This window comes from Vicugna pacos, chromosome 10, assembly GCF_048564905.1.
Source record: "Vicugna pacos chromosome 10, VicPac4, whole genome shotgun sequence".
NCBI classification, from domain to species: domain Eukaryota; kingdom Metazoa; phylum Chordata; class Mammalia; order Artiodactyla; family Camelidae; genus Vicugna; species Vicugna pacos.
Window position 1 is genome coordinate 74,299,214 of NC_132996.1, and position 13,105 is coordinate 74,312,318.

At 52.9% G+C, this 13,105-nt stretch overlaps 1 protein-coding gene across 3 annotated transcripts in view; it reads left to right on the forward strand.

The window, feature by feature from the left end:
* Nucleotides 1–13,105, forward strand: part of MOB2 (MOB kinase activator 2) — a 52,886-nt gene that overhangs the window by 24,566 nt on the left and 15,215 nt on the right. Inside the window, exon 1 of one of the 3 annotated variants that reach the window (XM_072970555.1) lies at nt 11,623–11,771. The exons of 1 other annotated variant lie outside the window; for it this stretch is intronic. In XM_072970555.1, the coding sequence (XP_072826656.1) occupies nt 11,662–11,771 (110 nt within the window). In that variant the 5' untranslated portion in view covers nt 11,623–11,661. Of the gene's footprint in view, nt 1–11,622; nt 11,772–13,105 lie in introns of those variants that run through there. One more of the 3 variants, XM_072970553.1, reaches the window with a different exon arrangement.

The following is a 13,105-nucleotide window of genomic DNA, read 5'->3' on the forward strand; positions in this document are numbered from 1 at the left end:
GAAACGATCCCACCGCAGTTCAGGGCCTCATGTTGTGGCAGCTCCTGGTGGGGTGGCCCAGGCGTGTCCAGGAGCGGGGTGCCCGCTCGGGGCTTGCTCGGTGGACTGGAGAGCAGTGTTCCCCTTTTACAGACAGGAGAATGAGGCACAGTTCAGGCAGTTGCCCAGGTCCCCAGGCTGGGAAGTGACATGCCCACCCTCTGCTCCCGAGCCCGCTCTCCGAGGCTTTGGTGTGTGTCTGGGGGACTCCGTTGAGGGCCTCCTGACACTGGCTCTGAAGCTCCTAGAGGTGAGGGCAGGGAGTGGGGGTGGCTGGGGAGCTGGGCGGGGCGGCCTCGGGGCTGGGGACTCTTTGGGACTGGCAGGAGGAGAGAGGGAGGCTGGGGCTGGACTTTCGCCTCTGGGTGGATCCCACGTCCACCAGAGGGCGCCCGCGGCAGAGCCAGCTCCCACGCTGGGCTTTCCAACACCAGGCGAGCACAGAGATGAGCCTGCGGTCCCACCCACTGAGGCTGGAGGAGCTGCCTGTCTGCCACGTGGATGCTGACGCAGGCGCGGGTCAGCTCAACTGGACCCCCCGAGCGCCTGGTGAATGGGGGAGCGGCCAGCCCAGCCTCCCACACCTGCCCTGCAGGATTCCTGCTCCCGCCTGGCCGGCGTCAGTGTCTCCATTTCTGTCCGGTCGGTGGACAGGTGTTTCCTTGTCTCAGGTGGCCCACAGCCGGCCTTGTTCGTTTTACCCTGCGCTTCGGCCCCATGCTGGAGTTTTACCGGAAGGCTTCCGGCAGCGCTTGCTGTCCACTTAACAGCCACTCTGCCAGCCATGGCCTGAGGCCTGGGGCGGGGTCTCTGCCAGGGTTAGGGGCTCTGCCCGTGGCCACAGCAGAGGGGGTGGGTTCCTCTCTGAGCCGCACAAACCTTCTCCAAGCGGCTTTCCAAATTTCAAGGCAGGGCAGGGCGTGGCTAGTGGCAGGGTCGTCCCACGAGCACAGGTGCTGCATGGGCCAGGGCTGGTTGGCATGTGCCTGCCTCCCGCGTGCCCCCCCGCCCGAGCAGACAGGAGCCTAGGCTAGCAGCCTTGGGCCGGGCGGAGAGTCCACTGGACGGCAGACTTGTGCTTCGTCCTCGGCTCTGGGCGCATCTCCACAGAGGCGGCCTTGGGCCAGGGCTTGGGTAACAGCCCATGGCCTTGAGTCGGGCGCAGCTCCCGGAGCCTCAGGGTTGGGTCACGGGACGTGCTGGCTCTGGCGCTTGGCCATAGCGGGGCAAAGGGAGCGTCATCCTGAGGAGCCGCCTGGGCAGGAGAGTGGGGCCAGGCTGTGCGGGGGGCCATCGCAGCGCACTTCCTCTGAGGCTGGCCAGCCCAACAGCCAAGTGCAGTGATGGCAGGCTCCTTCCAGTGCTGGGCCCTGGTCCTCCCTGGGAAAGAGTGGAGAGTCAGGGCTGGCAGCCAGGCCTCTGGCCTCACACAGAGAGGAGGGGTTCAGGCATCAGTTGGTAGCCGCATGCAGGGCCCTACGGGAAGGCAGAGAGCACAGTGGCCCTTGATGGGCTGTCCGCCGGTACCCTGTGCTGCACTTGGCCCTGATGCCTGAATAGACTGTTCAGGACTTGTGTGTTGTACCTGCTCCCCCAACAGCCCCACTGGAAGGAGAGCTGAGGGCTCTGGGAAGGCGGAGACCCCAGGACAGGGGCGGGAGACGAGACAGCAGGCAGGGTCGCACGCTGGACCCTGGGGATAGAGTGGAGAGCAGGCCTGAGGAGGCTGAGTCCCTGGCAGGCAGGGAGCTGGTTTCTTCCAAGGAAGTTCAGGGTGGCTCCCAGATTCGTGGAGTTTAGGAGCCTCTGAAGGGTCTGGAGGTGCCTCTGAGAGGCAGCTAGACACCCCACCCCGCCCATTTGCTTTGACCCAGAGGGTTACGGTCTGGAAAGCATGAGTCACAGGACTGCACTGTGGCCACTGTCACGCAGGTGAGGCCTGGGGGCCTCCCAGCACCGCGACTCCGGACAGTCCTGGTCTCCAAGGCCCTGGCAGCTGCAGTCTGCTCCCCGGGCAGAAGAGGGTTAGTCTGGCCGCCCAAGAGAAAAGCCCTCCAGGCCCCGACAGTAGGGGGCAGACAACCCCCATGCCGCGTGCCAGGGCGCCAGACGGCCCCTGGAGAGCGGCCCTGAAGCGGCCTGCCAGTGCGCACGCATGGTCACGGAGCTTTCTGGTGTCCACTTTCAAATGCGAGTGGATGGCCCAGATCACTGGATGTTTTGTTGAATGTGTGGGCAGGAAACGACAGAGACCAAACAACCAAATGAAATGAGCTGTCATTCTTTCCCCCAGAGACCTCCAGGCTGCAGAGAGCAGGCTACTACGAAAAAGGAATATCCCGCAAGGAAAAAGAAGGAAGTTAGGCGTGTGAGAGCAAATTAAAACCCTGATGAAGAGGTAGGAGGTGTATTTCCCAGCAAGGAGAAGGAAAAGTCAGGTGTGGACCAGGAGGGCAAAGGGATGGCCGTCAGAGCAGTGGATGACTCCACACAGAGCAGGAATTATAAGCAACTAGAAAGTTTTCCAGAATCACAGAAAGTGAGTTCAGATTGAACGGGCTTACCCAGTGCCCCAGACAGTGAATGTTCCTTGTTCCCACAACAGGGAACATGGTGGTGGCATTTCAGAGCACCAGGGACCCAAAAAGGATTTGGGAAACGTGAGAGAGAGGAGCAAATCAAAAACAAATCAGGAATCCGAACAAAATTCCAACCTGGAAACTGAAGGATAGTCTTCAAGAGACTGTCAGGAAAGAATTTCCAACATGGACATCACATCAGCTGAACCTTCCCGTAGGGGCCCTGCACGCAGCTACCAACTGATGCCTGAACCCCTCCTCTCTGTATGAGGTCAGCCTGGCTGCCGGCCCCGCCTCTCCACTCTGTCCCAGCTGAATAAAAACATTTTCTCACATGCATGTCCTGCAAAAAAAAAAGAAATTGCTTCCCACAAACCCTATTTTGGGAGGTTTCTGAGGAGACCCGGTACGAAGGGACAGGAAGGGGGTCTCCAGCCGTGGGAGGAAGGGCTGCCCTGCAGATGGCTGGGGTGCAGGGAGGGCCGCGGCTGAAGGACCGGGGCTGAGACTCATCCTGGGTCGCTGTCCAGAGGCTGCTCGGACAACACTGGCTCATTTCAGAGGAGTGTGACTGGGCGTCCTCTGTGTGGGGCCTTTACTGGTACTATTCTCCCTGCGTCCCGACAGACTCAGCCTAAGTTGGAAATGCGTTCGGTACGCCTGCCGAACGTCGTAGCTTCGTCTTGCCCAGCTCAGTGTGCTCAGAACATGCCCAGGAGCCCACACGTGGGCCACATCGTCTCACACAAGGCCTGTTTTGTACTCAGGGGTTGACTGTCTGCGTCACTGACTGACTCCTGTACTCCGACTGAGCAGTGGACGGTTGTCAGGGTGGTGGTTGTCCCCCGAGATCGGGGGCTGACTGGGGCCCCCAGCACCACAGCGGGGGGCGGGGGGTGTGGATCACCGCCCAGGAAAAGAGCAAAGCTCCACGTTCCATGGCTGGTTTTGACTGAACGTGTGTTACTTTTGCACAATCATAAAGTCAAAAGTTCGTTAAGCTGAACCATAAGTCAGGGATGTCTGTCTTCTTAATTTACCTAATTAGTAATTCCTGGCTTCAGTTTCTGAAGAGCCACGTTAAACCTAATTCCAAGTGGTTGGCGTGTCGGGCCTGTCGGTGGCTGTCAGCACGACAGACATGTCCATGTCGCTCCAGCGTCGTTTCACCCTTCCTTCCTTGTTACACGTGCAGGGCATACTTTCAGAGAACTTTTTTTGGAAAAGGCGTGAACCATGGAGGGAAGCTCCCCCCCAGTCTTGTATTTCATTGTGAATTGGGTTCCAGTAACATAAGCCACCCTGACTGTGGGCACAAGTACCACGTGGCCTTCCCCTGGCGGTTGAGGTGGCGGGCAGGCATCCTCTAGGCCCATCTTTGCAGTCGTCCGCCCCACTCTCATCTCCCAGATTTCAGGATCATGCTGGAAAGTGTGTGTATGTGTGTGCGCGCGCGCACGCGTGTGCCAGAGAGAGAGATCAGTGGTGTCAGGGTGCTGTGTACGTACCACGTCATTCTGCAGGGTGCAGTGTGTGATGTGACGAGTTTGGAGGAGGAAGGGATGGGTTCGTCCAGGCCACGCGGCGATGTGTGCATCCTCAAAGGGCTCCCCCTTTGTGGCCTTGGCTGCGCTCCTTTACTCTCTGGACTGGTTCTGCCTTGGGACACATCTTTTCTCCACCTCGCCGTCACTGACGTCCCTGCAGCCCTTCCTTCTCCCGACTCCCGAGCCCAGTCTGTTGTCGGAGCCAGCGGGGCTGCCAGGGTGAGGCTGGCTGGCCCTCTATCCAGGGAGCACCTCCTCCCCTGCCCCCCCCCCCCGCCTCCCCCTGAGGAATCTCAAGTATGGGCTGCGGCATCTCTGGCTGACTCTCCTGCCACTTTCCCACACTCCCATGGGGGGCGCCTTCCCTCCGCCTTCAGAGGAGATAGCAGCACCTCCAGTTAAAGGGAGTGCACCACAGGGGCCGCCTGCCTCCCTCTGCCCTTTGACCTTGGCCAGCAGAGGGTCCAGAGGAGGAGGGGCTGGCAGCCTCCCTTTTCTGAGTGACTTGCGGGACGCAAGTGGCTTTCTCCCACATGAGCCCCCCAGGGACAGGCCGGGAATCAGCCGAGTGCCTCTGTGTCCGTGACAGGAAGCCACTCGCTCAGCCTCTGCGCGCGAGGGCCCGTGGGCACTGCCGAGTCTGCAGCTCCAGCAGAGGGGCGACAGTGGCCTTGCTGGGGGCGGACATGGGACAGCCTGGGGCTTGGGGTGCTGCGGGCAGGAAGTCCTTCCCCAGCCCTGCACTGGGCTTCCTGGGGCTGTCCCCCCCACCCCGTGGAAGCTTCCCCCCACCCCTCCACGGCGCAGCGCTGCTCCTCCACGTCTCTCTGGCTCTGTTCTAGTGAGAGGCTGTTTCTTGCTTGGATTTCAGTGTTGTGGGGGGGAACGATTCCCAGTGTGCCGGTGCAGGGGGAGGTCTCGGCCACACGCGAGGTCTCAGCAGGCTCTGCGGGAGCGGGGCTGCCCCCGTGGGTTTCCGAGCCCCTCCCTGTGCCCGGAGCCCGGAATCTTGGGCTGAATCCTGCAGCCAGCCTCTTATACCAGCAGGCAGGGCAGGGCGACTTGCTGGGACCTGCATCACCCTTTTCTTCGGTGGCCTGGGCTCCGTGCCTGCTTGGCTCATGAAGGCCGGGGAGGGAGGAGAGACAGGGACCCCGTCCCCAGCTGCAAGCTGGCTCTTCTACCCTGGGAGCAGTGCTTTTGATCACGAAAAAAAGCACTTCTTTTTCAGATGCTTTTCCATTATACATTACTACAAGCTCTTGAATTTAGTTCCCTGTGCTCTACAGTAGAACCTTGTTTATCTCTTCTGTACGTAGTAGCTTGTATCTGCTAATCTCAAACTCCCAGTTTATACCTCCTGCCCTTTCCCCTTTGGTAACCATGTTTGTTTTCTATGTCTGAGTTTATTTGTTTTGTAAATAAGTTCATTTGTGTCCTTTTATTTTAGATTCCACATATAAGTGATAGCATATGGTATTTTTCTTTCTCTTTCTGACTTCACTTGGTATGATAATCTCTGGGTCCATCTTTGTTGTTGCAAATGGCATTGTTTCATTCCTTTTTATGTGTGAGTAGTATTCCATCCTAGGTGTTTTGCAAATAAGTTCACGTGTCTCATTTTTTAGACTCCACATGTAAGTGATATCATGTGGTGTCTTTCTCTGTCTGACTGATTTCACTTAGTATGAGACACCACCACATCTTTATTCTTTCATCTGTTGATGGGCATTTAGGTTGTTTCCATGTCTTGGCTGTTGTAATAGTGCTGCTGTGAACACTGGGGTGCGTGTATCTTTTCAAATTGCAGTTTTCTCTGGATACATGCCCAGGAGTAGAATTGCTGGATCATACGGTAAGTCTATTTCTAGTTTCTAAAGGAATTTCCATACTGTTTTCCACAGTGGTTGCATCAGTTTACAGTCCCACCAACAGTGTGGGGGGTTCCCTTTTCTCCACGCCCTCTCCAGCGCTTATCGTTCATGGACTTTTTGATGATGGCCGTTCTGGCTGGTGCGAGGCGATACCTCATTGTAGTTTTGATTTCCAGTACTCTGATAATTAGCGATACTGAGCATATTTTCATGTGCCTGTTGGCCATCTGTATGTCTTCTTTGGAGAAACATCTGTTTAGGTCTTCAGCTCGTTTTTTGATTGGGTTGTTTGGGGATTTTTTGTTGTTGTTGTTGTTGAGTTGTATGAGCTATTTGTATATTTTGGAAGTTAAGCCCTTGTCAGTTGCATCATTTGTAAATATTTTCTCCCAGTCTGTAAGTTTTTTCATTTTGTTTATGGTTTCCTTTGTTGTGTAAAAGATATGTTTAATTAGGTCTCATTTGTTAATTTTTTAATTTTATTTCTGTTGCTTTGGGAGACTAACCTAGGAAAACATGGCTACAATTTATGTCAGGTAATGTTTTGCCTGTGTTCTCTTTTAGGGGGTTCATGGTATCCTGTCTTATATTTAAGTCTTTAAACCTTTTTGAGTTCATTTTTGTGTGTGATGTGAGAGAGTGTTCTACTTCATTGATTTACATGTGGCTCAACAACGCTTGCCGAAGGGAATATCTTTTCTCCATTGTATATTCTTGCCTCCTTTCTTGTAGATGAATTAATCACAAGTGGGTGGGTTTATTTCTGGGCTTTCTGTCCTGTTCCATTGATCGGTGTGTCTGTTTTTGTGCAGGTGCCATACTGTTTTGATTGCTGTAGCTTTATAGTGTAGTCTGAAGTGAGAGAGCATGATTCCTCCAGCTCTGTTCTTCTGTCTCAAGATTGTTTTGGCTATTTGGAGTCTTTTTTTGTGTTTCCATACTAATAGCAATGTTTTCCTAGGTCAGTCTCCCATTTTTTGTTCCAGTTCTGTGAAAACTGTCGTTGGTAGTTTGATAGGGATTGCATTGACTCTGTAGATTGCCTTGGGTTGTATGGTAAGTTTAGCAATATTGATTCTTCCAATCCAAGAATACAGTGTATCTTTCTCTCTGTGTCATCTTCAGTTTCTTTCATCAGTGTCTTAAGAGTTTTCGGAGTACAGGTCTTTTGCCTCCTTAGGTAGGGTTGATTCCTAGGTATTTTATTTTTTTGTTTCTTAAAAATTCTATTCTTTTTTTTTTTTTGATGGGATGGTAAATGGGATTGTTTCCTTAATTTCTCTTTCTTACAGTTTGTTGTTAGTGTATAGAAATGTAACAGACTTCTGTATATTAATTTTGTATCCAGCAATTTTCTGAATTCACTGATGAGCTTTAGTAGTTTTCTGGTTGCTCCTTTAGGGTTTTCTATGTATAATACCATGTCATCTGCAAACAGTGACAATTTTACTTGTTCTTTTCTGATTTGGATTCCTTTTATTCTTTTTCTTCTTTGATTGCTATGGCTAGGATTTCCAAAACTATGTTGGATTAACGTGGCAAGAGTGAGCATCCTTGTCTTGTTCCTGGTCGTAGAGGAAATGCTTTCAGCTTTTCCTCATTGAGTGTGTAATGTTACCTGTGGGTTTGCCATATATGGCCTGTATTATGTGGAGTTACGTTTCCTCTGTGTCCACTTTCTGGAGAGTTTTTTTTTTTTCTTAATCATAAATGGATGTTGAATTTTATCAGAAGCTTTTTCTGCATCTATTGAGATGATCATACGGTTTTTTTTCTTCAATTTGTTAATGTGTTTGTAATGCAGATATTGAAAAATCCCTGCACCCCTGGAATAAATCCCACTCGATCATGGTGTATGGTCCTTTTAATACGTTGTTGGAGTCAGTTTGCTAGTTTTTTGTTGAGGATGTTTGCATCCATGTTCATCAGTGGTACTGGCCTATAGTTTTCTTGTTTGTGTGATCTCTTTGTCTTGTTTTGGTATCAGTGTGATGGTGGCTTCATAGAATGAGTTTGGAAATGTTCCTTCTGCAGCTTTTTGGAATAGTTTCAGAAGGATGGTTGTTAACTCTTCTCTAAATTTTTGGTAGAATTTGCCTGTGAAACCGTCTGGACTTTGGTTCGTTGGGAGTTTTAAATTCCTGATTCAGTTTCAGTGCTGGCACTTGGTCTGTTCTAGTGTCTGTTTCTCCTGTTCGGCCTTGGGAGATTGTACCTGTCTAAGAAATCTTCCATGTCTTCTACATTGTCCATTTTGCTCGGAATAGTCTCTTATGGTCCTTTGTATTTCTGTGATATCAGTTGTAACTTTTTTTTGTTTCTGATTTTATTGATTTGGGCCATGTCCCTTTTATTCTTCATTAATCTGGCTAAAGATTTATCGATTTTATCTTTTCAGAAAGCTGGTTTTTTGTTTCATTGCTCTTTTCTTTAGTGTTTTAGTCTCTATTTCATTTATTTCTGCTCTGATCTTCATAATTTCTTTCCTTTTATTCACTTTCGGTTTTGTTTGTTCTTCTTTCTCTAGTAGCTGTAAGTGTAAGTTTAGGTTGTGTGTTAGCTTGTGCTTGTGTCCTGAGGTAGGCTTGTGTTGCTGTAAATTCCCTTTTAAGCTGCTTTTGCTGCGTCCCAGAGGTTTCGGATCGTCGTGTTTCCATTTTCATTTGTCTCCAGGTGTTTTTATTTCTTTTTTGAAGTCACAGCATGTTGTTTAGCCTCCACGTGTTTGTGTTTTTGCCGTTTTTTTTTCTGGTAGTTGATTTCTAGCCTCAAAGCACTGTGGTTGGATAGTTGATGTGATTTTAGTTTTCTTAAATTTACTGAGGCATGCATGTTTTGTGGCTCAGCATGTGATCTGTTCTGGAGAATGTTCCATGTGCACTTGAGAAGAACGTGTGTTCTGCTGCTTTTGGATGGAATGCTCTATAAGTATCAATTAAGTCCATCTGGTCTAATTTGTCACTTAAGGTCTGTGTTTCCTTATTGGTTTTCTGTCTGGGTGATCTGTCCATTGATGTAAGTAGGATGGTAAAGTCCCCCACTACTCTGTTACTGTCAACTTCTCCCTTTATGTCTGTTAACATCTGCTTTCTAGATCGAGGTGTTCGTATGTTGGGTACATACGCATTTACAATAGCTACGTCGTCTTCTTGGAGTGTTTCTTTGGTCATTATGTAGCGTTCTTTGTCTCTTGTAACGGTCTTTGTTTTATAACCTGTTTTGTCTGATATGTCTTCTTACCCCCGTTTTCTTTTGATTTCCATTTACATAGAATACCTTTTTCCATCCCCTCACTTTCAGTCTCTAGATCTGAAGTTAGTCTCTTGCAGGCAGTGTACATATGGGTCTGGTTTTTGCATCCATGCAGCCAGTCTGTCTGTGTCTTTTGGTTGGAGCGTTTAGTCCCTTTCCATTTAAGGTAGTGATCAATATGTATGTTCCTACGATTGTTTTGTTAATTGTTTTGGACTTGTTTTTGTAGGTCTTTTCCCCCCTCTTTCTTTTTTTTGTTCTTTTCTCTTGTGATTTGATGACTGTCTTTAGTGTTATGTTTGGATTCCTCTCCTTTTTTGTGTGTGTATCTATGATAGATCTGTCTTGTTGTCACCACGAGGTTTTGGTGTAGCAGTCTGTATACATGTGTGCTTGTTTAAATTGCTGATCTCTTGATTTCAAATGCATTTTAGCGTTTGATACCACATTTTACATCTGATTGTTTCGAATGTCACTTAGCTGTACCGATAGAGATGACTTCACCATGTTGGTCGTTCACCTCCTCACTGGCCTTGCGTGTGGATGGTCTCCTGCCTTTATTGTGTATTTGCCCTTCCCCGTGAGCCTTTCCCTGTTGTGTAGTTTTCCTGTTGCTAGTCGTGGCCTTTTCTTCTCCTCTAGAGGAGGTCCTTTAGTGTCAGCTGTAAAGCTGGTTTGGTGGTGCTGAGCTCTTAGCTTTTGCTCGTCTGTGATGCTTCTGTTTTCTCCGTCAGGTCTGAACGAGGGCCCTGCTGGGTGGAGTATTCTTGGTTGTAGGTTTTTCCCTTTCTTCCCTTTGGGTGCCCCTCCCTTCTGGCCTGCAGAGTGTCTGCTCAGAAATCAGCTGGTAGTCTTATGGGAGATACCTTACAGAGTATCTTCTCTGTTGTGGGCAGAAGTCCTGTATCGGTATATGGCTTGCAGAGCTCTTCCAGTCTTTTCATTTTCTTGTTGGCGTCTTTTGAGGTGTAAGCACCACTACTACTGCCGACACCTGTCGTCACCTTCCCTGGACTGTGCTCTTGGCGGCTTGCACGTTCGTGCACGAGGACTTGCGTGTTGGTTCCTACTGCTTTGGAGCAGGTGTTCCAGGGGCATTTGCTTGTCTGGGGCTGGCTTCCTGGAGGCTCAGGCAGCAGGCAGGGTGCCTGGCTGGACGTGAGCACCCGTGTCTGTGTCCTTCGCTGGAAGTCACAGATGTAAAGGGGAGACCGAGGGGGCGAGGAGAGAGGTGTTCTGACACCAGCCACGTACGGGGGCCTCCAGTGCAGGGCGTCCAGCTGTGCCCCCGGGTGTGCTTTCAGGCTTGATGCGTCTGTCCTCCAGGTGGCCTCTCTGCGCTCTCTTTGGACCTGGGTGTGTCACTGAGGGAAACATTTCAAGCTGTGTGACAACTGGCAGTGCTGCCTCCCCGCCAGGAACCCGTGTCTGTTGGGCCTCATCTCTGCCCATACGTCAGAACTCGTCCACTGTTTGGAAACCCCTGTTGCTTCTTGTGTCAGTTTGACAGAAGTGCGAGGAAAGTGGGCAAACCTGGGTGGGCGAAGTCCGCACGCAGGGGTGAGGCTGGTGGTGGCCCTCCTCCTCTGCTGCAGGATGGACAGCTGTGCAGAGGGAGAGTGTCCCCACCCCCCGGAGGCTCCTCACCAGACACCATCTGGACTTGCAAGTTCGGGGCACAGAAGGAAGATGACGACAACATGACGTCACAGTTGGTAAAACTGACTCATTTGAGAAGTCAGCATGTACCTGGGTCCCCGCCATGCGCCCAGGGTCATCCTGCATCCAGTGTGGTGAGAAGGGGATGCTGCTCGTGGTGGTGACAGGAACAGCCTCTGCCTGGTGCTGGCTGGGCACCTGCCCGGGACGCCTGGGAGCCAGCCAGCCTTGTCTCTCCAGGGCAGTCTGAATGGAGACCTGCCGCAGGTCTGCGTCCCCGCTCCATGGTACACGGACAGTCTCCCTGCAGCCTGGCTGCCCTGCCTGGTCCTCTCTCATCTCACCAGCTCTTAGAGGACCTCCCCGGCCCCCTCAAAGGACTCCCGCAGTTCCACCCTGGGGCCTCGCCAATGGGTCCCCTCTGTGGGCTGTGTCCGTCCATACGGCTGTGGCCTTGCCCCACACAGCACCCGCGCGGTGCCACTTTGAAAAGGCAATCGAGAAGCTCCCTCCTTGAACCAGATTTGGCTGGCCCTCAGCTGTAAAAGGAGCAGCTGTTTGCTTGGCCCCCAGAGAGCCCTCCTTTCTCCCCCTGCCTGCCCTCATTGGCCGGCGGTGGCTGGCTCCGTGTCAGGGCTGCGCAGGGAGGGAGGGAGCGGCTGCTGGGGCTGTGGCTCCCACTTTCCCAGCCCACTTCCGCGCTGCCCCATCATGCTGGGAGATCACAGCGGCCTCCCCGCAGATCGAGCTCTGCTCAGCCAGGCCCCCAAAGCCGGACTCAGCTGCAAGATGGTGCTTCAGGCAGTCGGCAAAGTGCTCAGGTGAATGTGGTGGGGGTGGTGGGGTGCTGACTGTCCCCGTCCCTGCCCCAGGGCTCAGTCTGCGGAGGAGCCCTCCTAGGTCACATGCTGCAGTCGCCCCTGGTGGGCCCGAGGGGCTGATGGGCCCAGGGCGGACACAGCCCCGCCTGCAGACGGCCCGGCAACCCGCTGGATTTGGTCAGGAGCTTTTTTGGAGTGAGGTTCTCCCTGTATTCCTGCACTTCCTGCTGTTCGTAGGAGAGGGAGCTCTGAAGGGGGGTGTTCGGCCCTTAAGAACAGGGGGCCCCCGTGACCTGTGTCCATCTTTCTGCCGAGCCGTGTCTTGGACCACAGCAGACTTGCCTTGTCCCCGCCCCCAACCCCCTGGACAGACCCTTCGCCACTGGCAGGTGTCTAGCCGGTTGTCTCCGGGCGGGGTGACCAGTGTGTCCACAAGTGGCCTTGTCCAGAGACCTGCCCTGGGCCATGACCGCCGTCGGGGGTGTAACCAGAAAAGCAGGTTCTGCCCGTTGTCTCCCTTTCCCTGACCTGCCGCAGCAGATCTCCCCGTGCCCCACACAGGAGGGGTTGAAGAAACTCCAGCGCCTCTTCTGTCTCAGGGTACAGGCGTCTGTGTCAAGCATTCCGGAGAGCGTGGGGTCCGGGCGCGGGCCGTCGGGACCCTGAGGGACGGTAGATCTGTCTTGTGCTGCGGGACTCCTGGGGGCGGGGGCACAGCTTGGCCCCACCATGAGGGACGGGGCCCTGGACATGCTCACTGGGGTGTCAGGAGCGCTGGGGTCCTCACACATGGGGTGTCACAGCATAGGCTGAAATCAGGTTTCCTTCAGGACGGGAATGTTGTATTTGCCTGTAATTTGGGTGAGTCTTAATTTTAAAGTGAAAGCCCGTCTTACTTTTCTGATTCTCTGATTGTCACCAAGCTGAGCGGGCTTCTTGGTGAGTGTCTGAGGTGAGGGCCAAGTGTGACAGCTGGTGGGCCTCGGGGGAGACAGTGGTGGGCTCTCCGAGCTGTGTCTCTGGGTACCTTTGGTTTCACCCTCCTCTCCCACCAGCACATTCTCCTGCCACTTGGGGCTCCTGGGGAGTCACAGGTGGAGGCCCCAGCGCTCTCCTTCTGTGATGTCAGGAGTGGGGCTTGGAAACAGGGGCTGCTGGCCTCACTGTCCTCCAGGTTGTTGGTTCAGGACAGGAACAGTGGTGTCCCCGACAGCGTGCCAGGGCTGCAGGGGGGGTCCCTGTGCGCTCGTGCATGGTGGGAGGGCCCCGCAGAAGACAGAGGGCAGGACCCCCCGAGGCCAGCATGATTGCAGATGTCCCAGCTGGGCTCCCCA